The sequence below is a fragment of the Vidua chalybeata genome, chromosome 16 (assembly GCF_026979565.1).
Source record: "Vidua chalybeata isolate OUT-0048 chromosome 16, bVidCha1 merged haplotype, whole genome shotgun sequence".
Taxonomy (NCBI): Eukaryota; Metazoa; Chordata; class Aves; order Passeriformes; family Viduidae; genus Vidua; species Vidua chalybeata.
In genome coordinates, this window is record NC_071545.1 from 9,070,780 (window position 1) to 9,098,563 (window position 27,784).

Here is a 27,784-nt window from a genome sequence, read left to right on the forward strand (position 1 = left end):
AATGATTTTGTCTTTGAAAAAAATAAATTACATTTCTTCATACATTGAACTTTTTTTTTCCCTGCAAGTTCTATCCAAAGTTCCCTGTTCAGCCAGGCTGCCCATCTTGCACTTTAGTCTGGTCAGCACAAAAAACCCCAGCAGATGAATAAAGGTATCTCATCCACAGATATACAGCATCAATGCAGGCAGACACCAAGAACCATCCATGCAAACAGGTACCTTTGATTTAACTGTCTGTTTTCCATCACTTCAAATTCAATCAATGTGTCTTTGAGATTCTGGGTCCGATTGCAGAGTTCCTCATTCAGTTGTAAAGCATCCAGACAGAACATGGCCAGAGGAATAGTGATATCCATAGAAGCAATATCTCCTTTCAGTTTTGTGAAGCTGTCAATCTTCTAAGAACAGAGTATAATAAATCTTGTTATTTTTCCTGAAAGTCTATAGCCAAAAAATCTGACACAACTAATAGTTTCCATCCAACAAACTGGATCATTTATTCTAAATAGAAGAAGGAAAACTCATTTTTATCTTTCCAGAGACCTGCTCTTATCCACAGATTCCAGGGCTGAAAGCTTTGCACAGTAATCTGCCATAGTAGGGAAGACCCCAAGCTGCCTAGGGAAGCATTTAGCCATATGCTAACTCAGGGATGCAAAGGAAACAGTAGACAGGGCTGACTGAGGATAAGACATTTAAAAGACAAGCAAGCTGCAGATTGACCAAATACTCTGGGCAGCTTTTCTGCTAAGAACAACAAAACTGACAGAAGGAGGTGATAAAGAAATCTCCTCCTACATTTGCACAGTAGCTCTAAAGTAAGGAGCTATGTAAATTGAGCACTCCCTAGTATTCCCAAGGGTAAAATAAGTGATTTGTTCTTGAGGCAATAAGTTAGGAAGTCACGTGTGGTGCTTTAGCAGCTGTATGGACATGCTGCACTTGTCAGGAACACATTACCTCAGTTAAAGCATCTAAAGAAGGAACTTTTTCCAAAAATTTTGAGACATCTTGCCGTGATTCGTTGTTCAAAAGATTGCTGTACTTCCTGTACACATTTAAATACCTTAAACACAGAAGACCACAAAAACAAACATAAGTTTCTGATGCAAAGTTTCTCTGTAGAAAGAAACAAATACACTCTAACTGTCTATTTAGTCAAATGGACGGTGCTATGAAACTGAGGGTTTGGAAGGGCAATGGAGTTACCAGCCAAAACTTACTTATTTGGACCAAGAATGTTGCTTTCAAAGATCTTTTCAAGTTTGTTTATATACTCCAAAAACAATGACTCATGTGGTTTGACTGTATTAAGAGTGAGATCACCTCTTCGTAATTCTGGAAATAGAATTTTCTCTACCTAAAAGAAATCATTACAAATACTTAACAAGACACAGAATAGCAAAGAAAAATGTATTCTATTACCCATTCACCCACCACATTAAAAAATCATTATTTGGTAAAAACAGTGCAATGTGAAAAGGCTCTGATCCTTAATTAACATTTGATTACTCACATAGTTTGCTTGAGAAAATAATATGAAAATCTAACCAGTGCTTCAATATAACTTGAATCTGAAAAATATCTTCTATAACCAAAAAGTTTGCACAGTTCATGATTCACAATCCTCATCTTTATCTTCTATTTGTCAGTCTTCAGCCTCATTCATAACTTTTTATAGTATAGATAGTTTTTATTAATATTGTATTTTGTATGCAGCTATAACTTATCCAGCACCTTTGGGAGTTCCTCAGCACTCTGCAGGATCTTCCTGAAGCAATGACTGATTAAATCCCAACATGCTCCCAAAGGTGGCTCAAAGACAATATCAGGCTCTTTCACACAGAGTTTGACTGTGAGTATCTGAGACAGGAAGAACTGCACTCCTTGATATGGTTCTTTAAAGTCATTTCCATCCTTAGGGGAAAGAAGGAAAAATTTACAGAACAAGGAAGTGATATATAGGAATAAAAATTTTTAAATTGCTCAGACTCCCCAAATATCCTTACTACACAACAACAATGGGATCATCTTCCCTGATATTTATACAAAACCTGAAGTTTCAAACAAGATCCTGTGGTGCTGACTCCTAAATGAATCTATAAAAGCTAGAATTAAGAAACTGGATTTAAGTCTAATTGCCTTTTCTCTTAAGTAACAGAAGTACATAACTATTATCATACAGAACAAAATTTATTTTTAAAAAGTAATCTATAATATCTATCAGAAATAAATTGTAGAATCTAGTTTTAATTGCCTTTAATTGTATGGTCAGTAAGAAGTGCACTACCCCCAAATTGCCTTTACAATAATGGAGTCCTAATCCTAGACTAGATTCTTAATGTAGGTGTTATAATAAGTAAAAAAATAACAAAACAAGCAACAAAACAAAACAAATAGAAGAGCTCACCCAAACCAACCCACCAGATGAAATTAAAAAAAAATTTAAAACCCTAACCATCAGCCACACAATCATCATCCAGATGCAAAGCTTAGTGGCAAGGCTTAGTGCAAGGTCTGATAGTAAATTGCATCAAGAGAGTGATTGAATTGATCCTCTGCAATGCAGTATTTAACCCACCATATTTACTCATTTTGTCTTAGCAAGGTACGTCCTGGGTAATCCTATATTTAAAAAACTCATTTCATCAAAGAAGCAACTTTATGGTAGCCAAAACAGTGGTAAGAACTCCCATGGTGTAATGGCTATTGTTATAATTCTGTGCATTACTTGAAATTATACAGGACACTCATTGGATATAGACAGGGACCCCACACCCATAAATCACCTCTGCAAAGGATTACACACATGCACACTTTTGTCTTCTAAGGGGATTATTTCTGTGCTTTCAGAGAAATACTCTAACTGGTTAAGACCAAGAAAATTAAATTTAAAAAAAAAAACTAAAATAAAATAAACTAAATGCACACTCACTCAAGACTGAGTTGAAATCTGCTATAAACCCTTACTTGTAACCCTAGACCTGCCAAGTGATTGTTCAGGTCAGCGGTTCTTGACTGTGCAAAAAACCCAATGAGTATACACAAGCCTTGGAAGGATACAGCCATTTTTTTATGAAGGCAAGAGCCATCTGGAACATTTTAGACTTCAAAGAGCACGAGATTTTATGGCTATATGAATTATCTCCATGTAAGACAGAAAGCTATACATATACCTGACAGTACATACCTTGTGGATCATAAAAAATGCAAGAAGATCTTCTAAGGAGTTAATAACCATCTCACGCAATTGTAATGACATTAGAGCTGCCACAGAGCTAAAATAGCTTTCAACTTTCTCAGAGGAATCAGAGTCCCTTTTAGGAGCAAAATGAAGCCACATATGTCTCTGATCAATAAAAATAGATGCACAAGTTGGAATCCACCTACAATGAAATAATACAAAGTTTTTAAAGGCTCATTAGTCTTAATTATGCTCCTTGCAACAAAATCTAAACTCCAATATTACTCAAAGAATGAGTAAAATCCAAAAAGGCTAGAAGAGAATTGATAATTAGATATCAAACACAACTATACCTTCTGGGACTTAGAGGAAACCTGAATTTTAAAGCTAAGGATGCTTGTTATAATGGACCACCATGATTAGTTTAAATTAATAGTACTAGACAAAACAATAGTAAATTATATGGTTTTATTTATTGTGAAACAATATTCAATTATTAGCATTAAATGAGAAACAAGTTTGGAAGATATCTCAGGCAGCAGAATGCAAACACTTTCCATCATGTGTCTCATATATCCTCTTTCTTAAACTGACTGATTTCCCTAATTAAAAAAAAAAAATCCATCACCATTTTTACAGATATAGACTCCACTCCTCTCACGGTTAGAAATTTTCTGAATTCCAGTCTCCATTTATTCATAGTTTATTACCATTTATTCCTGCACAAGCACTCCTGCAGTTCCAAAGGCTCTGACAGTGTCCCAGTGTTTATTCCTCTGGGGGCTATTCCCCCCTTTGTTTTGGCAGCCTTGTGGCTGGGACTGCTGTCATCTCGAAGATCTGTTTTAAAAATGGGCCTTGCTGTAAGTCAGACCCTGAGCTACTCTATTTATCTACAGCTACCAGAGCTGGCACTGACTTGTGCTGAAGGATGTCACGAGCTTCCACACAGTGCCTTCGAATGATGGCCTCGAACTCCGCGGGCAGCAGGGGCAGGTGTCCACAGAGCATCTCTGCAGTACGAACAAACCGGAGGTGGCTGTACCTAGGGAAGGGAAACACATGGGAGATCCTTATAAAAAAATCACATTTGTTAAAAAAAAAAAAAAAATCCATGAAATATAGCCAGGAAGGCCTCAAGGGTATAACAAACTCTAAAAATGTAATTTCATTTATAAATATCATTCCATCGCCAAGCTGTCCGACAAGTGCATTTCTGATTGGGTTTTTCTATCAACAAACATAAAGGGTTTCACAAATTTTAGTTGTACTTGTTGTATTTGAAACTCTTAATTCTTTGCTAAAGTTGCCTTCTCCTTTTCCTAGATTCATTAGTGTATCCAGTCATTAAAGAATATACAGAATGAAATCTACTGCTTCTATTCCATATTATTAAGTAGCTATCCTGACTCCTCTATGGGGAAAAAAATGAAATTTCAGCAGCATGGCATATATCACAGTCTGTAACATACAAACTTAAATTCCTGCAGATGTTTTTTAAATTCAAAAACAGCTCTCAGAATTATTAATTACCATATTATCCTCCTAAAATAACACATCTCAATTTTCAAGTGTCCCCAGGGCAAATTTCAACTACAAACATTTGAAAGATATTAAGTTTTAAGAGTTAATTTTGTTCATAACAGCAACCAGGAGGAAAATTCCAAATCACCATTTACTTGAGCACTGGATTTTAATTTAGGCATAGCATCTTTTTAACAAAGGGGATGATCATTTCACATCATGTAGCACATGTGCCTTCAGTGATTGCAGGAAACAATCATTTTATGCTGAAATTCTTAGAGGCTCAAAAAAAAGGACATATTTTGCCACTTTCTATCTAGTGGCTCCCCCAGGATCTCTGTAGCATATGTAGAGAACTCAGCAGATGCACTCTAACCAAATCATTAAATAAAAACATGCTACATTTCATTGAGGTCCTATGAACAAGCCATCTTACTGAGAAAGCCAGAGCTCTTGCAAAGTGGGCATCATTGAATTCACTATGAACAGATTGCTTTCATTCCAACTTTTCGTTTCTTTGTAAGAGCTGTGCCATGGGACTGGTGCACAGATAACTCTCCGGGGAAAAGGGCGTGGGGTGCTTCGAATAGAGAGTCTCTTCCTCTCAGCTGGATCCAACAAGATATAATCAACTAGAACAAATCATATATACCATGGTTAGACAGCATATATAGCCAAAATCTACATTCAGAACCACTATATCTTCACGAAGAAGTAGAATTCTACACATTTAAAACTAACATAATCATATAGTTATTTGTATGTTTTTAGCATAAATGACAGCACAATAACCAAATTACAAATTTGACCCTAAAATTATTAAGGGGAAAAAAAAAAAGAGATAATTGGTCCTGATTCTAAAAATAGGAGACAGTAGAAACAATTTTTCTTTATGTCTCTCTACCTGATGGGATGTAAAGTTTCATAAATAGATATTTGTTGAAATTGCTGAATGCTATATAGCATGCTTACAGGTTATTTTCTCTCAGAGATCTACTGTAGTTCTACTGACCTCAAGGGAATTCTCCATGGATGCTAAGAATAGAAAGAGATTTGCTTTCAAAGTGCAGTAAATGTCTACACAGTTGGACTGTTTAGAGATTGTGAGTCTTACCAATGGCTTTCATCAGGCTGATACAATAGTCTTTCCTAATCTCTTCTTTTAAACGTGCCACAAATTTCTCTAGCTCTGGGCTAGGAAGAATGTGAGTTGGAATATGTTTTAAAATTTTATTCACCACTTCCTTATCCTGAGGTGCCAGCATGTCTTCTCGCACTCCATTATATATGTAGTGACAGTACCGCTAAAAAATGTTTAAAAGATTATGCTTATTGTATGAATTTTGTGACAGATAATTAATTACTACAAAGTATTTTTAGCTTTTCTATCACTTGAGCCTTTTTTGTAATTGAAAGGTGTTTGAATATAATGGATTTTGGGCATCTATCTATGCTCCTTTTAAAGCACTGACATCTTTACAATACGCCCACCGGTGTTGATGCAAGCACATAGACCACTAGAACTCAGTTCAGCATATTAAATTACTGATCAAAAAAGTACTAGAGAACAACATGAGAGGTTAAGAATTTGGGAATATACTTAACTTGCAAACCCTTCACAACAAAAAACAGAGTAGCTACAAAAAATGAAAAAGGAGTTGACAATATTTAACAGCAGTTTGCTATACTGAGTATGTACATCTCCTAATCCTCATGTACTGCCTGCTTTTCTCAGCTACCTTTTAGTAAACTGTTTCTAAATATCTTGGAGATGATTACTGCTACTACTTTCACCTTAAAAAGAAATTATATAAATACCTCTAAATCATCACTTGAAGGTAGCTTTTCTCGCTTACTTATCTCCTTCTCATGTAAATCCATGAGAGCAAATTGTTCTTCTGGAGTCAGTGGCTGGTTGTTTGTATAATTTATGACATGCAGTTCTGGTGTGTGAGCAGGTACACTCAGTGAAATGCGACTCACACTCTTTAACAAAGTACTTTTGAAAAAAAGAATACAAGTTTAGTGAATAAAGAAGCAGTAATGTTTAAGAACAGATGACAAGGATTACATAAAGCACTTGTGCTACACTGAGGACAAGTATGACCTATGGAAGTATTTCAATTATTCAATTAAAAAACTCTCATTAAAATTGCATAATACAATATACTACTTTAACATAAAGGATGCAAGCATGCAAACCTTACAACTGCCCAGTATCACTCAGAGAGGCAGTATTTTATGAGCAGTTCTATCAGAGTCAAACCTACTAGGATTGTTATTTAGTATGCCCAAGATCATAAGGTACTTTCATGTGATTATCTTACTAAAATCTTGTGATTCAAAAGCCAATCTTGATGCACATACATTTTTTGTAGGGCCTTAAATTCTTATGCTTGAATGCTTAACACAGCATTCAGTAAAAAGAAATATTAAATCACAGCTGAAACCAGATTTACTGTGATAATCTGTATCTTTATAACATTACAGTATGTTACCTGTCGGAACTCCAGCGCCGCTTTTTCCTTGCAGCTTTAAATCTCAGTTAAAAAAAATAACATACAGACATGTTTTTCAAATAAGGTATTTCATATTGGTGAAAAACAGAGCTAAGATAATTAATCACATAATGAAATAAGAAAAAAAATACAATGTCACAGAGAAGCACTGCATGTGATTATTTGGAGGGATGAACCTAAGTAGTAAATGTGAAACACTTATTGCAAGTTATACATGCATTGGCAAATTTGTCTATACTGACTCTGAGGTGATAAGCTTGTAAGTGTTCATTAGGGATAAGTGATGTTTTCCAGGGATGATGCTTTAGCAGATAAAGAATTAGAGATAACAATGCTTAGAACAAGCAAGTCTAAACTTATAAACACATTCAAATATGGATACACAGTGAAGGCTGTGATAGCTCTACCATTGAAAAGGACTTCATTTTTTTAATATTTTTCATTTTTAAATCCTGTGCAGTAGGAGTGTAGTTATTAGCTATGGAATCACTTGGGTTTCGGTAGTGATGCTGTTCCTTGAATGGAGCTGCCAAAGTCCATGATGACTCCTGCATCAAAGGAGGATAACGGGTTTTCTGAAGGAGAACCTGAAATTGGAAAAACAAAAGCAAAAGTTTTACAAAGCACAGTAATTTAAAAAGCCTTCTTAGGGCTAGAACAGGATTAAACATCAATTAGTATAAAAAGCAAATACACAGGTCAGCCATGCATTTGACCACCGATCTATTTTTAGATCACTATGCTCTCCACATGTGTAAGGATAATTTTACAGAACACTTGGGTCGTACTCAGGCTTCTTTTTTTTTTTTTTGCATAATCAAGGTACCTTTTATAAATAAGAGAACACCGTTTATTATCTAGCTCTTTCTACTCCCCCACATCTCTATCTTGCTTTTTTCTTCTCTTTGTATTTGCTTAGATTTATAAAATTCCTATTCCTTAGGCCTTCATTAATGACCTATCTACTTTGAACACTCAGTCCTTGTAATAGTTGAAAAATAGTACAAGTTAACAAATTCAGCTCTCATCTTTCTCTCATATCAGTAAGAATTTGTAATAGACTTCTTTTGTCTGTTCATTCCATGCTTTCTGAGGTGACTTACTGATGAACTTTTGATCAGTCCTGATGTCTGAACTTTACCAAGATAGCTCACAGGCACATGAGATGCATGTCTCAAAATACCCTCAGAGATAAATGTACAAGAGATACAATCATGAATATACTTTGAATCATTGGATCATTAAGGCTGGAAAAGACCTCCGAGGGCATCAAGTTCAACCTTTGACCCAGTACCACCACACCCACTAAACCCCACTGCAAAGAATGGGAATTTGCCAGCACGTGGAATGTGTGCATACCCTGACAGCAGGGGAGAGACCACATACCTCATACAAGTCTGAAGGTGCATCTGAAGCAGAAGCAGAAGCAGCTGCAGGCTTGCGTAGGAATGATAATTTCGGTGACTCTTTTGGACGACTCATATCGCACACAGAATCGTTTTGTGTCTAGATAGAAATGAAAAGCAACTTCAAAGATACTTATGAAATACTCTGTTTCAAAAAAGATTCATTAAGAAGGAACAGTGTCCTTCAGTGTTCATCAAAAATTACATATGGCAACTTTTCAAATTTAAAGGGAACAGCCGTTCTTTGTGGTGGGTTCCCCAGCAAAACATGGTTTTTGCAGTCATTTTATGAGATTTCTAAACACCAGTAAATACCAGTTTAAAAAAATTCTTATTTTTATATCCCTGAAAACTACTTAAAATTAGTTAAATACTTTAAGCTATACTAAAACTCCACATGGAGTTTGTAATGGTATAAACTCTGGATATTAGAATATCCTACCAACCTGCCAAATTGACAGTGAAACAGTCAAGTTGTGTGAACTGTATTACTGGGGAGGGGAAAAAACCCTCTCGAATTTTTTAATGTCTACAAGGAGCCAATTATAGAAGAAGCTATTACCAGGATGCTGCTGGAAGAACAAATTGCTCACAAGTACTCTGCAAAGTGTTGTACTACAAATGTCAGGCTATCTGACATGTTTTAGGATTGTGTTTCACCTCTTCAAGGTGACAATACTTTGAGATGGCCTCCAGGATGCCATACAAACTTCTGTCAGGATATTTTCACAGAACTATTAAACCTCACAATGTTTTAAGATGCTTTTGAATGGCAACCTTCCTTACTATAGGCCAAAGCCTCACCTATAGTCTGTTCTGAGTTTCCTAAATGAAACTTGTTTAGGAGATTCACAAGGAACAATTTCCTGAATACATAGTGACACTATGAGAAAAAGGAAGTAGAAGTGTGTTGTATCTGAACACCAGTGAGTTAAATCACCATGGAAGAGGAAGTTATTACCTAATACAATTGTGTTTGAATAAGATATAATCTTTTTTTTTACATAATTTTAACACACTTTTAGCACATGGTTATTGCTTTCTGATGTATCACTGAAAAACGAGGCTGCTGGAACCTGCTTTTCTAGAAGACAAAATTGTGCCCTCCTCAATATCAAAGTAGAGCCCATTCAGAAATAAAATTTGAGAAACCACTGATTTGATTTACCTCCTTGGTATTCCTCAGCATGCCTGCACACACACAGAAATAAAGACATTATCACTGCCAGACATAACTCATTAAAGAGAGCATGAATTCCTTCTGACTAATGACTAAAGGATTGGGCCTTAGGGTACTTTAAAAATGAATAAATGATACAGTTCATTAGGATATTCATTCATTCATCCATTCATTCACTCTTAAAAGTACAAGAGTCATTAAAAAAGCCATCGTTCATCTTAAAAAAACTCCTGACTTATATGCCAACTAATCTTTCAAACACCTTATATTTAAAAAAAAAATCCTTAATAAAATGTACATTATAAAGGATTAAGTCCAAAGAATATTTAACAAGAACGTATGTCTTTTGACAAGAGATCTTCCAATATCAAACCACTAACCACCAGCAATGGCCAATTGCATCTGAAGTTTTGACAAAGTTATTGATCTTTCACAGTCACTGCAGAAGGAACTTACCCTCAGGAGACTCGAGCTCTGTGTTGCTTTATTTTGCTTTGGCTTTTCCGTTTGCTTAGAATTTTTTGGTCCTCCCCTTCAGTGTGAACATCCTGTTGTTACATGCACTGGAAAAGAAAAAGAGACTCATTTCAGGTACTACACAAAGTGTCAATCAGCTTCTATGCCAGTTGCCAGGAAGAAGAAAAATCAGCTCTCACATTCCTTGTTTACAGCAATAAGCTCTCTCTTCCTCCAAACTTCTATACTCTTTTTTTCACCATTCCTCTCAAGCTCACTTTTCACCTTAATCTTTTTAACTCCCTCCCCCAAGATATCCTTCAAGCCAGACTTTCTTAAAACCTGCCCTTTCCACTTTCTCCAACACCAGTTCTTCCCCACTGCCTGTTTTCTTCCAATGTCCCAGGGACCCTGGGCCCCCCAGCTGTGTTTTACAGCAGAACCACACATTAATTGCCAAGAAGAATAAGCCCATGTCAAAAAGAATGGGAAAAGAGAAAGAAAGAGACACCCTGCATGCCTCACACATCCACAAGATGCACAGGTGAGCAGGGTAAGGGCAGGTACTACCTGCAGGTGCCCTTGTTACCAGTCCCTCTGCCTGTCACAGCTTGGTGAACTTCTCTGACACTGCCTTTCAGTCCTCAGCTCAGTTGCCCCAGTTACAGCATAGCTGGTGCTTGGAGACAGAATTCCTCCTCCCCCAGCAGAGAGGAAACAGCCCTTTTTAGTGTTGTGCCAAGCTGTGGTCAGGGAGATTCAGTTGTGGAACCAATGAGGAACGGTACAGGCTCCTTTTACCTCTGAAAGTTATGAAAAAATGTAGTCCTGAGATACCTGAGATATTCTAACTTTTGCATGAAAGCACTGCACAGAGCTTCCAGAGCAGTAAAGGCTCTATAAACCCAAATTTTCTTAAGAAGAATTGGAAAAAAAATATTCAAGAGTCAAAATCTTGAATCCAAACACCTCTACCACTATTCCACCATTCAGAATCTAACTCCCTGAAGATCTGAACACAGCAGGTGGGACAGTCTCAATTCCTCTAAGCCAGTACGCATTTGCCTCCCACTCACAGTCATCACTACATCCTGAAAGAGTCTTCCATCACATTCCTCCACAAATGGGAATTACAACCATCCAACATGAAATCTAGCATAGTTTCTTAATAGCTACCCTCAAGAGGGTCTTGTACATGTTCTGCCAACACAACATGAGTTCAATTTTAAACCTTTTCCCATAATCTTTGCTAATTTTCATCCAGTTTTCCATGAGCTGTGAGAATAGCTGATATCCCTGAGTAAACAGCACAGTTTTCCTTATGTCTTGCCCTTATACCAGCTACAAGTGGAACATTGTTGTTGGCCATTGTTCTTTACACATGGGCCAGCAGTGCAGGGTACAAAATCAGCACTGCTGGTGCTGATAATTGCTTGGCTAATGTATGCTGTAACTCTCCAAATATTTCAGTGCTAGTTTGCAACACGAGTGTTTTCCTGCTAATTGGAGCTGACACTGGCATGAAGACAAGCTCAATTAAGCAGCAGTTAAGAGTAACTACTGTTCCTCTGTGCACATCAACTTGAATGCTTATACATGCATGCTCTTCTAAGTTGAATAACTTATCTCTGCTGCTTTAAAAACATTAAAACCAGTTGTTTGGTATAGAGGAAGATTATGTATGAATTTTTAGCAGAAGATATAATTATGCATAGCAAGAAAATAATTTACTAAGAAGTATGAGACTATCTTCAAAACTGCAGCTATGGCATGCTTGAAAACAGCCAGAAACTTAAAATCTCCAGTATACTTTAAATTCAGCTCCATTAACCTTTATCACTGAGTTATGTCACACTGCAATTCTGCCAGCTAGTTTTCCCTATGCTCACTTTTTAAAAAAAGTATACAAACCAACAAATTTATTATAATATACCCTAGTGTACCAGGAAAATCAATCCACTGTGCACTTTAATAATACAACAGATTAACACATTAAGAGTTCAAGCAAAATACACTTGCCATGACCATCCTTTTCTTGCAGGTATCTTGTGCTAGGCCCCACAGTGCAAATATGTGTTAATATGCAAATCCTACTCCCTCTGTCTACACAAATCCTGGTATCTGCAGAGATCATTTAGATCAGCACCTCAAAGACACAGAGCTCCAACAGTCTGATAAGTCTAACCCCCATACTTCATAAAACCTCTTTTTGCATTAATTTCCAAATGAAACATGCTATTTTTTTTTTTGCCTTTAAAACAATAATAATGAAACCGTTAACATTCAATTTTGTAATACTCTCATAGGTGGCACCAATTAAAGCATGATTATTTAACTCATTTCTGATTGCAATTTGCAGCATGAAAAAATCGGTGCAGCAGAAGCTGGGAATTCACTGAAGCCTCACGCTTGCCTGTTCACACCATCACGATGGCTCTGGAGAACAGCCAGGCCAAACCATGGTGCGGCACACCTCACCGAGCATCACTGCCGGGAACGGTCCCAGCCAAACGCTGAGACACGGTAGCCGCATTGCTCTTGCTGAAATCCCAGCTGAATTCTTAACGTAATCGCTCCTCACATGGCACATCTCCCCAAACAGGTTTGCCACGTGGGCACCAAAACACCGGGAGGCATCAGGACAAGGTGGGGACGTGTGGGAACAACCGCCGGGACGGGGGAAGGTGTTGGAGCCAGGTGAGGCGTCCCACAGCGGCTGCTCCAGCGCTCCTCACGGCGTGACTGAACGCTCCCAGCTCCCTGCGAGCTGCCTCCGCTGCCTGCCTGCCTGGGCCCGGTGGCATTACAGACACCCACGGAGCCACTGCTGGCACCGGGGCCGTGCGAGCCTCTGCACGCCTCCACAGCGGCACGGAGACCGCAGATACCCTCATTTTCTGTCCTCCATTCCAAAAAGCTTCAGGCTGCATGTCCTAAAACAACACAAACCTCTAGGACACTCATGAGGGTGCCCGGACTGAGCGGCTGAGGTAGGGCCGGGGTGAAGGGCAGGACAACAAGGGGGACACGATAGGATGCCCGGGGGGCATCAGCCACCGCCGCCAAGCACCAGCGGCCTTTGCAGCCCGGTGCGGGCGCCGCACGCCCACGGCCGCTCTGCGCCGCCACAGGCGGGCCCTGCCCGGCCCCGGCGGGGAGGAGACAGCGGCGGGAGGGCGGCGGCGCTGCCCCAGCCCCGCAGGCCCGGCAGCCGGGGGCGAGCGGCCGAGCGGGGCCGCGGCCCGGCGGGCGGCAGCCGCAGGTGAGCGGGACATTCCCGGGGCCGGCGCCGCCCCGCTCCGCCAGCCCGGGCTCCGGCACTGCCCGGCTCGGCGGGAGGGCCGCGGCCCGGCAGCGCTGCGGGAGCGGGGCCGTGTCCCCCCCTTACCTCCGGGGGACACACGCCGGGGACCCGCCGTCCGCCCGGGGCGCTGCTTCGTGGGGGTGGCCTCAGCGGTGACGAGGGGGGTGATTGCTGTGCCCTGGCCGCGGTTCTGGTGCCCGGTGCAGGCCGCGGGCGGTGCGCAGGTAACGCCCGGGCTCGGGCGCGCCCCGCGGGCAGCTCCTGCCCGGCGCTGCCGGCAGCCGGGGCTCACCCGCTGCGTGTGACCGTGCCGAGTGCCCAGGAGGGCCCGTGTGTGTCCCCCCGGCAGGGACACTGCCGCCCTGGCTGCTCGGGGTAGCAAACAGGAAAATGCATCCTCTAACCTGCCCCTTGTAAGTGTCCCCCTGCAACAACAGCTGGACATTTTCTGGGAGATTACTGAGCTGAGGTTTCCTTGAAATTGACACAATTCAATATGTTCATAGCATCTGGAAGCATTTTGCCTTAATACACCGGGTTTTGAAGCTATGTGGGGTATGCTCTCGATGCTGAGTACAAAGATACTCACTGAAATCAGTCTCATTAGCGTGTTACCGGTTTCCAGAACCCATAGCAACAAATTGTCAATGCAGGCGGTTAGAAGTGATGTTTTTACTGGTAAGTGAATACCCTGACGCGTAAGGAAGGGGTTAATGTTAAAAAGGAAGAAGGGGAGAGTCACCTGTATCTTGCTACTTGCCTGTGGGAGTTTCAGAAGAGCTTGCAGGGATAAGCTCTCTACATTAGATGTGCTTTTTGTAAAAGTAATGTTTTAGACTGTGTATCACTTCAGCTGGAATCTGCATTCTCTCTTTATAGAAAGGAAACATTTTGTTTTCAAAAAGCATTTGTATGGGCCTGTTACTAATTGTACCTTAATTTTAAGGGAAATTGGATGGCAGAGTGAGAACTTGCTGTTCAGAAGAGGTTGTGGCTGAGGATTAATAACATGTCTAAAGAAATGCAGGAACTACAGAAGCAATGGCACTCCGTGATGCAGACCATCCACAGCAACGCAAATGTGGGTCTGGATTGTAATTTTATATGTTTATAAAGCTGTATTTTGTAACTATCGGGATATCACACCCTGATTTATTTAAATGCACTCCCTGTTTTTTAAGTGAACACTGTGAGGCCTGTGGGAAGGCCTGTCCTCCCACACCTTCAGTGTGTGGGAAAGAGGGAAGCCTGTTCTGCATTTCTGTGTTTTACTGGCATAACCCTTTGAGATAGTAGAGTGGCATTTTAGTGAAATGGTTGCACTGCTATAAAGAGAACTAAAACTACAATACATGTTTCCTTAAGGGAAGGGAAACTGCTACAGTAAAATTCTAGTGTATAGCTATGACTGCCTCTATAAAAAGATTTTTTATTTACCAGTAATATTATTAAATTCTTAACAACTTTCTGATACAGACATGCCTGCACTGTAATTAGATTCAGTAAATGAGCAGGTTGCAGATATTACTAAGCCACGGATAAAAGAAAAGTTGAGCACTTTTAAACGTTGCAGATTTTTAAAATTAACAAATAGAGGTCTCTAGTTGAAAATAATGGTTGCCAAGACCCCAGTGAAAGCTACAGCTAGTCTGATTTTTTTTTTCTCACTTGTTTTCAGATTGGTTGCTTTTTTGTGCGTTTGGTTTTTTTCATAATATGTGCCAGAATAGAACCGGGAAGTCCAAGAAAAACACGTCTGTTGTTGGTAGAATTATATTTGCCCTGAAGTTTCCTAAATTTGCAGCAAGGTCCCATACTTTTGAAACAAAGAGGCAAGAGGTGCTCCCTATTCCAGCCACAGACTGACAAAAGATCTATCCTACCTGTGGTTCACTACGGTAGCAGTGATCTGTGAAAGGTATCTGTGACAAGAGATTTAAAAAAATCTGAAATGTTTTTCTTTCATCTGCAGGTTGTTGCCTTTATGAATTCTCGCGTTGGCCAATATTTAGATGACCATCCTTTTGTTGCCTTATCACTCCTGATGTTTATTGCAGTGTCAGCTATTCCTGTTGGATTTTTCCTGGTTTTTGTTGTTACAACAGCTGTAATGGCCTGTATCGGTGTGATAGTCATGGAAGGTACTGTATGCATGCATGGATGTACTTACCTATTCCCTTTTAAGGCATGTTATCTTTTTAATTTTTCCTTCTGGAAGTCTGAGTCCTAGCAATTGAGGATTTCTGTGTGTAGTCCTCAGGTCTCAGCAGTAGTAAAACTCTTAATACAAGAATAGTAATCTAATTAAGCATAGTCTATACAGGGGAAATCCTATTTTCCTTTTCTAATCTCAGCCATTAGGATATGCCTAAACCAGTTATCTTGAGCATGCATAGCTTTTACAGAGGCTAGCCAGATGAGTGAGGAAGATGGTTTTCCCAAATTGTTTGAAATTGGGGCTGTGGTAGAATGTCAGCTCTTCTATTTGTACATAGACTTGTTAAAGTAACAGAGTGATGTTTTATTAGGTGTTGTCATAGCCATAGGTGGCATAGCCCTGCTGTGTGTGCTGTGTGGCCTGGGAGCCCTGTCCCTGGGAGTTTCTGGAGTGCTGAGTGTTTCCTACGTTGCACTTTCAACTCTGGTCAACTACTGGTGTGCATCAAGGTGAGTATGGATGTCTTGATCAGTTTCAAACTCTGCAATTGTGCTATTGCATACATTGTTTCATGTTTTTCCTAAATGAGCCAGTGTTGCTTAGTTTATCAATGTTTCTTGAATGCTTTGAATTTTGGGCTACCCTCATGGTTAAAGTGCAGCATGCAGATGTCTGATCATCAGTAGGTATTCTAATGAGCATTAATTCATGCCTTTTTTTCCTATTTGGGGCAGGGAAACATAAATGGTCTTTAAATGTGAACGTGCTAACACAACATGACACTAGGCAGTAAAATACACCTTTGTCTTACTCTAATGTGTTGCTTTAAACATCATTAAAACCTACTGCCAGGTTGAATTTTGTGTAGATGAACCTTGCAGTTTTTCCTGCATGATGACCCAGCTATCTCTGCTTACTTGCATTTATAGAGTAAGGGAACAAAATTCATTGTAGATTTGAGCTAGGTAGAGGACAGTGTGGTCAAAATAAAAATAACAGGTTTTGTAGGGTACTGCACTGTGTAAGTTGCCAGTTGTGCCTCTCAGGACTTTAGGCTTGCAGGCCTTTTTCAGTCAGCATTGCCTCAGCCAGGCAGCAGAGAGCAGGAGGCAGCAGCAGGCTGTGCTGGAGTGCCACCTGTGCCCCCCTGAAATACCTGCCAGGAAAAGAAGCACAGTAATCACTGTGCCATGGGGAAGAGCAAGAAGAAAAATCACAGCTGCTCTCTTGTAGGCTTCCTCAGTTAGCTCTTTCAGCACAGCTGTGTTTGCACAGCTCTTGAGGACACACAAAGCTGCCTGAGGGTGACAAAAGCATGGTGCAAGGCCCAGTTCCAGGGCATGCTGCCATGTCCACAACATTGCCCACCAGTTCCAGAAGACTTGACTTTTCCATAGCATATCCAAATGCACAATCCATCTTACACACCAGTCCTGTTGAGCTACAATGTTGATGTTAAAACAGATAATACCATCTATTTTTGTGTTCCTCTGTCTTTTGACAGAAGCTTAGGTAGACTAGCAGCAGATATAAACTTGTCTGGGACAGCTCACATTGCTCAGCTTTTTTGAGCAAAAAGTTAAAAGACAATCTTAGGGAGGAACAGCCAATAAAACCATTCTTTTCTCATGTACACAGGGGTCAGATGAGGAAGCAAGATGTTAATGGAAGTTTACCACAGAAGCAGCCTGGCTTGGATCTTTCTGCCAGTACTGGAAAGAGTGAATAAGTAGGTTTCTCCCTGCTTCATAAGCACTTAGCTGTACAATCCCAGCATTTGCTATGTAATTGTTTACTCATTAAGCATTCAGTCATTGTGTACTCCTGGAAACCGAGGAAAATCAATATACATCTTACACTGGCACTGTAAAAGGGATTTTAAGAATAACGAAGAAGCAGCAGTGCAGTGGTGAGAGTATGGGCATGATGGAATGTTCCATAGAATTTGGTAAAGGGATATAGTAATACTGGATACTGTTAAGTCAATGGCAAGTAGGTGGACAGAAAGGGGAGGGAGATATTTGACTTCCCAGATACTGGAGTTCTGAACACACTCTTTAGTACATAGCAGTGGTCATTTTGATACCGAAGTATCACAGTTCAGAACAGTAGAAACACATTTTGAACATGGAAAAATATTTGTAAGCCTTAACAACCTTTGTTAAAATAGTATGAGTACACCAGGCCACTGCTTTATGTTCATTATAAAGGGAAAAGTGGGTTTGTCATATGTCATGGTCTAAGCTTTTTTTCTCCCTTTAGATGTTGTGTTATTCCAAAGGGATTTCCTTGCTTCATCATATCAGGGGCATGCTTAGGTCTTCTTTAGATATTATTTAAATTGCCTGGTTTGCTTCTCAGTTGTAACTTCATGTATGTTATTTAAACTTTTTTCATTTTTGCAAATGTTATTATATTTTTAAGCATTAAGACAGTATCTAACTACATTAGTTTAATAAAGTGCTGTTTGTTTAACCAGATTGTCTTGTTAGTCTGTTTTATTCTACAGTAAAAAACAAAATTTTCACACCTTGTTTTAGGAAGGCTACAATTGGAGCTGAGATTTTCTCCTTGAATAAAGTATTTTATATGGCCAACACTGATGACCCACAAACTGCAGATTACTCCCCTTCTCATGCCTGTAAAGGAAACATAGATGTCTAAGGTCTAAATTAGTTTTATTTAGTTTTGCATAAACCAAATTGCTACTTGACTGCAACATGGACACAGAGCCTACCTGAGCTGCAATGTGAGTCACACAGTAGTGGTGGTAATAGTTTCAGCCCCTAGGCTAAGCTGGCCCCACACTTCAGCTGTAGAGTGAAATAATCCCCAGAAGATTTCCAGGAGCCCTTTCTTTTAATGGCACATTATTTCAGCAGACAGTACAAAGCCACATAACCAGCCTGCAAGAGCTTTCCAGGATGCACCTCCAAAGACAGAGCAATAAAGCCCTTACACCTGCCTGAAGTTACAACACTCCAAATCTTTGTAGCACAGCTCATACATGACTACACAGCTAAATCCTTTCCTCTCATTTTCCTTTATGCCCTCCTCTTCTGAAGGGAAGAGGCATTACTTAATAAAATCAGCAGACACAAAAATAAGTTAATCCAGTCCCACTCAGTCTCACCTAACATGAACCATTTCCCTCTGCATTTTAAGTTTATTTTTCATTATATAATTCATGCTCTCATCAGCACTTAGCAAGAGCTGAAACTGAATTCTCAATTACCTGCAGTAACATGAAACAGTTCTGCCCCTGCTGCCCTGACCTTTGCATGATTATCAGCCTGTCATTTCAAGGCTTCTCACTTTGTCCTTTCACCAAGAGCTGCTTTTTCTGCAGTGCCATCACCAGAGTAAGGGTTTCAATTGAGAGATGCTGAAGAAAAAAACTAGGTCAGCATAGAGTAGGTGTTTTACTGGAGACAGTAAGGCATCCCTTAAAAGGAGGGCAGAGGTTGTTTTCTTCTTTGAATTATTAAAGACTGCAGTAGAACTGAGTCCTTAGCAAGACAGGCTGGGGACATCCTGCCCTGTCCCCTTTTTCTCAGTTGCTCTCAGCTTTCTGCAGAACACCACCAACCCCACAAGAAGCTGGCAGGAGACTCCCACCCCATGGCCCCATTCCCAACCAGCTCAGCCTACTCAGTTCTCACAGATCTGGTTCACTTGAGGCATAAACATGCCTTAATAGGCAGCCACTCTTGTGGCCCTACAGCCCCCGTGGACCCCAAACATCCCATGTCTAAGGAGATCTGGAGCAACCAACTGTGGTATGGCTCCTGAAGCAGCTGCTTGAGCTCAGGCTGCAGAGTCAATGCTGCCTCCACCTGCAGCAGGTTCCCTAATTCCTCTGCCTTCCTGCAGCACCATCATCCCCACCTCACCCTGCCCCGTGTCAGAAGAGAGAGACCTCTGCCTGAATGCAGGAAAGGAATATTGGTTTTTTGTAAGACAAGCTTAAACTTTCCAGATAATACACTTTAACAGGGAACAGAGAGGCAGCAGCACACACAAAGGAGGAGGGAAAGAATGCATGTTGCTGGGCTCTAGGGTAAATTATGTACAAAATAAGGAACACAATCCTGCATTTTCCTTGATTTAAATTAAGGGTCTTCATTCAAAGCACCCCTGCAATGTCCCTAAAGAGCATTAAATGAGCCACCCTGAGAGAACTATAGTTAACCCCCCCAGAAATGAGGGACAGATCTCCTCTCACATGCCACATCTGAAGTCTTACCCTAGGAAAAACAATATCAGCCAGGCACAGAAACCAGGCAAGAACAACCTTCTCTTTGACCTAGATGCCTGTCACCATCTGCAAGCTCTTAGTCTCACCTCCTCAGGCAGTAAAAATAGCACAAAATACAGAAGTCAAAGAGCAAAAGTAAAGCTCTCACTGCTTCTCATACTGAAGGTACTAGAGTTATTTTAAATACCTTCTCTTGTGCAAGTCTGCTGATTCATGTATGCAAGACATGTGAGAAATATTTTAGCTAATTGGATGTTAACTAGCATATTTAGTAAATAATGTTACAGTGACACGTAAGCTCCAACCATCCTAAACCAAAGGTTCAAAGTCTATTAATGAGAAACAAGGAAACTTCTCTACCTGAACATACACAAAGATATCTTCCCCACAGTTCAGAACAAGGATAAAGAGAGCAAGTATTAAGATTGGTCTTATTTGGGGCAGAAGAGGTAAACAGCCCATACAGTTAAGTACAACATACAGTTAAGTACATAAACCCTCTTCATCAAGGACCACTTACCTGGCTTTTGCAGAAATACTTCATATTCCAGCCAAATGCTAAGTCAACAAGACTTAAGTATAGCAGATTGTTTGCTGGACAGTAGCTTAAGTAATCCTTTCAACCCTAACTTCCATCAGGCCAATGACAGTAACTGACTTGTAATTAAGTGGTTCCAATGTGAGATTCATAGTCTCATTGTGTTTATAATTTTGATTAAATACTAGAATAAGGCCTAATAATCATGCTAATCATGGTTCCTACTCCATACTCTCTTTAACTGAAATACACATTCATACTTAGAAAATGCAGCCTGGGGCCTATTGCATTAAAAATAACTCACTAATAATGCCTAAGTGAAGCAGGGGCTGTGGCAGACAGGCCCACAGCCTGTGCTGTTTATGCTCAGTATGTTTGACAAGTGTCAGGGTCTGGCCACTGATTCAATCTGAAACCCTGCACACTCAGAGACCACAGAGCTGGACTTGTGATGATCACTCTCCCTGCTCACACAAAGTTGCCAGACAATGTTTAACCTAAGGCTGTTGCACTCCTACTGCAACAAAGCCCTTTCAGTCTGTCACATGCAATTATATTTCATGCCTCATTTCCTTGACTATGCAAGGCAACATGCACAAAATACAAAATAAGAACTGCATAAAAAGCTGCCTCACCTCAGATGGGCAAGCATTACTGACAGCACTGGCTGTAGCTGGTATTGCAGACAAGACAGCTCTAGCTGTACTCACACACTTTTCCCCCAGTTTGAGACCCCAAATGACATACTCCTAGTGCCCCTATTAAGTGGCCAATGGAACTTTCAGTCATCAGAAGACCAGCTCTGGCAGCAGGAAGTCTGTTCCACTTCAGTTTTTCTAGTGTCCTTCTAGGCTGCTCTACACAGAGAAGGGAGGCTTTACTGTATATCTCCTATAAAAACCTTTTGAAATTATGATTCCCATAAGGACAAAGGTTTTGGTTTTGTTTTTTTTCTTTTTACACAGTAAAGTTTTAACACAAGTGCTGGGTTTTGCTAAATAATTTCAATAAAGCCAGGTTTGAATTTCTAGGTACAGTGCAGGGCTCATGTTGACAAGAGCAGCTGGAGGAGCTACTCATACCACAGATACTGGCACAATATAGATTTTTAAAAATCCAATTAAATGGAATCACAATTGTGAACAATAAGCAATTCAAGAAAGGAAATTGGCTGCAAAGTCCAACAGGAATTTAACATAGCAGTGGGTCTGTTTCAGAACAAAGATGCTCAGGAAATTCAGTATTATAGTAATTGTTAAAGGCAAATCTACATTAAGGAGGCATTCAGAGGATGAGCAGTGTTGTTTGCATAACAAGATGCAGGAGAAGGAATACATGACAGACATAATTCAAAGTGACTACTTCAAGTTTATTTTGAAATACACACTAATGTACCACATTTACCATGTATGCTCTTCTCTTCAGGCATTTAAGAAAAGCCGAAAATAGTAGCATTGTGGCCAGAGAGAGAGCACCGACAGCAGTCATTGCAATGCCAGCCCATGCCTCCTTGCTCAGGAGAGTGCTCCCTGCAAAGCAAGGGGAAAGGCAGTTTGTTTGTGGAGACAGAGCCTCACTAAGCCCAGGCAACACCCCCCAGCACCACACTGGCTCAGTACCTCGGGCTGCAGACCACTCTTCTGGCACAAGGAGGACAGGGCCCCCCAGGCTCACCACAGCAGAGTTCACAGCTACCATCCCACTTTCTACAACAGAAACACAGCACAGTTGACCCCTACAGTGCAGTGGGTTGTCTTGGATCAGTGCAATCTAAAATCAACTCAAACATTACCTCGCTTGCTTCTAGATGGCCTCGGACATCTTGGTATGCACAATGGGGAGTCTGGGTGAAAACGGTGGCAGATCAGAACGCTGCAGTGGAAATACACCTGGGACAGAATGAGAAGAATGAGATATCTGTTCATTTTGAAACAGCAACTGCTCCTACTACTGCTCCAAGTCCAATGTCACCTACCAGGCCAGGAAGGGCTTTGTCACCAGAAACAAAAGCAAAAGTCTTCACTTCCAGCCTTTGGCGATAGTTAGCATAGCTGACACCACGTCCCACAGGGTGAAACACAGTCCTGTAGCTGTCTAGGTCATACTCACAGCTGCCAATAAATAAAAACCAAGTCAGAACATCAGGGTAGAGAAGGTTTGGGTTGTTAGCCTTGACTCTTTTAAGCAGCAGATCAAGTTCTATGTTGAGGTGCTACCTTATTCCTACAAAATTCCAGCCTCCCAGGGCAGTACTTAGAAGGCACTCATACTTAAGGCTCTCTTAACTTGAGAGGGAGCAGGGGAGAGTTAGGGACTCCTCACAACCACTGCAAAAGGCACTTTCATTTGTGTGGCAGGGCACTCACCCATCTACAACAATATTCCACTGGGGCAGCGATCTTGGCTCTTGGGAGGCTGTTGCCCAGCAGTCATCCAGTACCAGGTGGAGGTTGGGGTCATTGCGGTTCAGGACCTGAACTTCCAGGAAGATGGGCTGGCGCAGGTACCTCACTATGGGATACTGATCCTCACGGTAGGGCTGCCTGTATGAGTCCTCTGCAAGTGCCAAAGTCATTTATGTTAAATAACTCAGGGTGCAAAGAGGGTCTCAAGCTCTTGGACAGCAGCTGGTTGAACAACTGCTGTCTGAGGGCCACATATTTGGGGTACCTGCTTCAAGCAGCATGAATGAGCAGGAAGGAAGCACATCAGGACAGAAAAAAAATCCATATACCAGAACAGCTCACTCATCCAACCCTCCCCTCCACAAGCTCCAGATACTTCCCAGCCAACTTTACCTGGGTAGCTTAGAAGAACTAAGGAGAGGGAACCTTGATTCACAGAAGAAGGTGGAGGAGAAAGGTCATCTACTTTTACAGTGAGGGAGGCATCACCATTGCTGAAGGAGCATATGACTGTTAACCTGTAACAGGGAAGGAGCAGGTAAGTCATATATTGTTGTGTGGGTAATATAGTACTGGATGGCCTAAAGAGGTTTCCAGACACACCTGAGTTCACTGTCCCTTGAGATCCTGCCCAGGGGAAGGTCTGTCCATAATGCCCTCACCTCATTCTCATAATGAATCTGCTCCCCATCAAACTGCAGGTAAATAACAGCATTAGTGAGGGCACTGCCAGTGCCTGAATCCCACCCCCACCAACCCTGGCCACACACTCACCCAGTGCCTGGTCCCACACCCATTCAGTGGCACATGAAACCGAACCCTGTCATTCAAAGGTGACTTGTAGGCTGGCCGGCACACAGGATCCCTGAGCCTGAGCGTATCCAAATCCAGCAGTGGTGTGGTACTCTCAGCTAGGATTTCAAAATCCATGTAGCCATCCTGGGTGCATACAGCAGCTGTAACAGAGGTTCACAAAGTTGTCATGTGAGCCAGTGATAGCTCTGTCTGCCAGGAGCTGTTGGTGAGATGAGCTAATCCAACACAAAGTGTAACCATGAGCCATGCTGAGGGAGCATAGCTGAGGAGCTGCAGGAGTCACTTACCTATTGGTGTGTGCTTCTCACAGGGGCACTCCGGGTGCATCACCATTGCCACAGTCTCCCCATGGAAGTGAAAAGCCAGTTTCAAAGAGGACATGTAATACTGAAGTCCTGAGCAGCTCTCCCCACGTAGCTGAAGGACAAGAGTTATTCACTTGGAGTGTGACAAGAGCTCTTTTTAACACATGCACCTGTTAGAGCTGATTAACAAATCAGTCCAGCCTGAAAATCACAGTGGCCACAGGAGAAGCTCATTTGCATTGCTCCAGCATGCCAAATACCTACCCCCTCCAAGAGGAATATTTTCACCTCCATCTGTTTTTGCCAAAAGACTCCAGGAAACCCAAGTTACCTCGCATGATGCCTATCTATTACAAATTCAGTTTGCATTCATCTTAATCACACCTGCCCTCAGCCAGCCACAGGCTGTGACTGACTTGACAGATGTTCAGTCAAGGTCAAAGCTACTGTGCCTCAGGGTCTCAAAACACCAAGGATCACACCAACACCTGTGACAAGGATCAGAACTCACCCTGGACTTCAGGATTCCCCTGCTAATATACAGCCTGATCCCTCTCTGTGTGTCCAAAGTGATTCCATTTTCCTGAAGCTGATCCATAGGGATGGTCTTATTCTCTACATCCACATCCACAAGGATCCCTGGAAAGGCTGGGATGGCAACAGTCATGTGTGTTGCATTACAGATTGCTGGACCTGCAACAACATCTTTGATAAATACAAGACCAGTTTCCCTGAGGCAAAAGCAGGACAGGTTCTGGCTTTTTCCATGCATTACCTGGAGCACAAAGCATTCTTGACTCCACAGTCAGTCTGTGCTCAGGAGGGCCATACATGAGCTTGAGTGCCACAGTGTAGAGCACCTTGTCATTGTGCTGACAAAGAAGATGGAGCTCTATTAGACAGTGCTCAGCTCTGATCCATCACAAGACCAATCCCAGAGGCATCAGGTTCAGGTTTGCAACAGTAGTTTCACCCTTTCTAAAAGGAGTTGCTGATCATGAGACTGACAGTCAGATGTACCCAGGACTGGCTGTAGCTAGAATTTTGCTTCTGGAGATTCCCACTCACTGTGCTGCTGTCTGAGGTGCACACTGTGCCTTCCCAGATCCTTGTGCCAGGCAGTTCAGTGGCAGCTGTGCAAAGCCAAACAGCTTTGCACACACCAACTCAGCCCAGCAGTGCATCAGCCTGACATCAGCTCTGGCCCTGGCCTGAAAATGCTTCCCCCAGGTCTACAGGAGGGAGACAGTGCTGCCCAAACAGGGGCTGGGTAACTCCTCAGTGCTGAATCTCCATTCACATACCTTGTAGGACACAACTCCAGTGGCAGCAAAGGCCACCTGAAAGATCAGGTTGTGGCCATCAACTAGAAAGTTATAGCCTTGCTGCGTTGCTTGCCCAAGGCTTAGCTGATGTATTCTGGTTCCATCATCAACTGACAGATTCCAGGACATTGGAGTGGCTGGAACCTGCAAAGCAGGAAATCCCTGTTTAGGGAAGGAAGGCACAGAAGCACCAAGGCACTAGATTTTCACTCTGCAGGGCTGTCACCTCCCAGGCTTTACATTCCAGCTCCCTGTGTTGACAGGGCAGAACTAGGCTTTCCAACAAGATGCAAGTCCAGAGAGGTCCCTGCCCAAACTTGGAGACATCAGGCTCAGCTTATGCCAAAACCCCAGGCACTCCCTCACAGCTCCCTTCACCAGGTGGAAGGAACATACCTTATGCTCATCACTGAGACTTGAAATGAGTCCTGGGAAGGTAACCTGAAACACATCATGAAAATTAGACTGCAGGAACTTGCAGGGTAGCAGCCACACAGCAAAATCCCTACTACAGCTTCCCAAAGTAGACAGCCAGCATCAGCTTCCCCTGCAATAGGACTAGAGCCAGACTGGGTGCATCATTAATGACCATTTGCAAACCAGCTCTCCAAAGAGCCAGCAGCCAAGCCAAAATGAATGTGCAGCCAAGAGACCTCCTTGCAGTTCATTGGAGCTTTCCCCACATCCTGGGCACAACCCCAGGAGACAGCCCACCCTGCCTTACAAGCCTCAGGGCAGGCTCTACAGCATTCCCACTCCTCTACTTACTGCCATGAAGTCTTTGGTGCAGTTTGTTGCACCAGCAAACACAGGAGTAGTGACTTCATCTACAGGAATGCTGTCACAGTGAGTGCTGTAGGTGATATTTGTCTCCTCTCCCACTGTGTCATTCACCATCAGCCTCAACCAGAGCTGGTGCTGACCATGCTGCAAACAAGAGACATTAATTAGAAAGAGGCAGCAGTACTCACTACAGCATGAGGGCACCTAAAAGCCATTGGGACTGAACTTTAACATCAGAGTTGGTTTAGGTGATTGCACCAGTGCAAGGACAAGATGACTTCTTATCTTAAAAGCCCAAAGGAAAACAATGAGCTCTTTAGGAAAGCAGGGGGGCACAGGGTTAGGTTAAAGAGCAGAAGATACCAAGATAACTGCAGAAGTCAAGAAAACTTCGAGGAGTAGCAGATTTTAGTGCCAGAGAGTCAGCTGGCCAAAAAAAAAAAAAAAAAAAACCAAAAAAACCACACACTAAGCTAATAAACAGCACAAAAGTCTTGTGGTATTTCAAATACTTCAAAGCAACAGATACCAGTAAAGCACCTGATTTTGGCCTCCCACTTACTACTCTACTTCAACTGCTATGGTCAGCATATGGTGTTAATTGCCTTCAATACACATTTAAACAGACTGGTGCTCTGAAACTCTCGAGCCTGACCCACCTCCCTACAAGAAAACCTGTCACATAGTTTGAGTCCTCTACAGGAGAGCATAACACTTACGGCAGGCTGAAGGATTTAATGCATAGTTGAAAGAATAAGAATTTCAGTAGCTTTGGGTTTGGTTTTCTTTTTCAATTTTTGGCATGAAGTGTTCTTCTGTAAGAACTTTAGATTAGCAGAAGTATAAGTATCATCAGTCTTGAAGAAAGTTAGAAATAGAAACCCTGTTAAACCCAGTCCTGTCCAGGGAAAAAAAATTAAACATCTCCTAACTCCATTACAGCAGCTTCCCAGGATGAAGACCCCTTTACCTGCAGGCTGGTGCAGTTGACAAACAGGACACTGAGTATCAGCCTCTCATAATCCACAGTGTGGTCACAGGACACAATCTCCTCACCACTCACATCTAGGAGGGATGTGGAAGATTAGCCCTGCAGCAGGCAGGTTTCAGCAGGAGGGGCCAGGGCAGCAGCAATACATACCAACAACCCACACGTGCCAGGAGTAGTTGCTAAGCTCTCTGGAAAACTCAACTTCCATCCCATGCCCATGACAGGTCACATTCTCTGCAGAGGGAAGGCCACCATGAGCTCCAGCAAATCCTCCTGAAGGCACACACCCTGCAAGCCCCCCAGCCAGGCACCCTTCAGAGCCCTTCCATGCCAAGGCAGAGGAAAATGGCTCCAAGCAAACCCAAACCCTACATGCCCACCACAGCCAGCCCAGAGAGGACACATTACCCAAGAAATCCTGATCCCCCAGGCCATCAGCACAAGGGGCTAAGCACAGCAAAAATCCAAACAGGAGCAGCAACCTGCAAGGAAAAGAGAATCACGTGAGAGAGCAGCAGGGAAAGACCCCACCTCCCCTTGTACCCCAAACCACACTCACCACATCCTTGAGGTGCTCCAGCACTGCTGCCCAAACCCCATCTCTTCAGGGCACCACAAGCTTGCTCTTT

The 27,784-nt window shown here is 42.0% G+C and overlaps 3 protein-coding genes across 5 annotated transcripts in view; 1 reads left to right on the plus strand and 2 right to left on the minus strand.

Moving 5' to 3' along the window:
• The window catches only part of DNAH3 (dynein axonemal heavy chain 3), a 56,731-nt gene extending 42,946 nt beyond the window's left edge, over positions 1-13,785 (minus strand). Inside the window, exons 1-14 of the mRNA XM_053957730.1 lie at positions 13,661-13,785; positions 10,273-10,379; positions 8,617-8,736; positions 7,613-7,817; positions 7,210-7,243; positions 6,530-6,710; positions 5,826-6,015; positions 5,148-5,343; positions 4,107-4,232; positions 3,194-3,389; positions 1,741-1,920; positions 1,227-1,363; positions 964-1,069; positions 223-401 (exon numbers count right to left, since the gene is read on the minus strand). Coding sequence (XP_053813705.1) covers positions 223-401; positions 964-1,069; positions 1,227-1,363; positions 1,741-1,920; positions 3,194-3,389; positions 4,107-4,232; positions 5,148-5,343; positions 5,826-6,015; positions 6,530-6,710; positions 7,210-7,243; positions 7,613-7,817; positions 8,617-8,712 — 1,826 coding nt within the window. The 5' untranslated portion in view covers positions 8,713-8,736; positions 10,273-10,379; positions 13,661-13,785. The remainder of the gene's footprint in view (positions 1-222; positions 402-963; positions 1,070-1,226; positions 1,364-1,740; positions 1,921-3,193; positions 3,390-4,106; positions 4,233-5,147; positions 5,344-5,825; positions 6,016-6,529; positions 6,711-7,209; positions 7,244-7,612; positions 7,818-8,616; positions 8,737-10,272; positions 10,380-13,660) is intronic.
• On the plus strand, positions 13,024-18,214 carry LDAF1 (lipid droplet assembly factor 1). Of its 3 annotated transcripts, none has more exons than XM_053957736.1 (5): positions 13,024-13,262; positions 14,523-14,657; positions 15,549-15,717; positions 16,105-16,243; positions 17,373-18,214. In XM_053957736.1, the coding sequence occupies exons 2-5, from the start codon at positions 14,586-14,588 to the stop codon at positions 17,461-17,463; spliced, it is 471 nt and encodes a 156-aa protein (XP_053813711.1). In that variant the 5' UTR covers positions 13,024-13,262; positions 14,523-14,585; the 3' UTR covers positions 17,464-18,214. The 3 variants fall into 3 exon arrangements, with proteins under 3 accessions (XP_053813711.1, XP_053813710.1, XP_053813712.1); XM_053957735.1 differs by lacking the exon at positions 13,024-13,262 and adding an exon at positions 13,430-13,534; XM_053957737.1 differs by lacking the exon at positions 13,024-13,262 and adding an exon at positions 13,908-13,989.
• A 3,702-nt stretch (positions 18,215-21,916) lies between these two features.
• Positions 21,917-27,755, minus strand: ZP2 (zona pellucida glycoprotein 2). Its single transcript, XM_053957729.1, has 18 exons — positions 27,715-27,755; positions 27,564-27,637; positions 27,306-27,389; positions 27,135-27,229; positions 26,150-26,308; positions 25,778-25,822; positions 25,361-25,525; positions 24,832-24,928; positions 24,568-24,749; positions 24,039-24,168; positions 23,710-23,891; positions 23,539-23,630; positions 23,329-23,453; positions 22,897-23,086; positions 22,506-22,641; positions 22,323-22,419; positions 22,150-22,236; positions 21,917-22,059 (listed from the first exon to the last, which is right to left on the minus strand). The coding sequence occupies exons 1-18, from the start codon at positions 27,753-27,755 to the stop codon at positions 21,917-21,919; spliced, it is 2,124 nt and encodes a 707-aa protein (XP_053813704.1).
• Between the last annotated feature and the right edge of the window lie 29 nt (positions 27,756-27,784).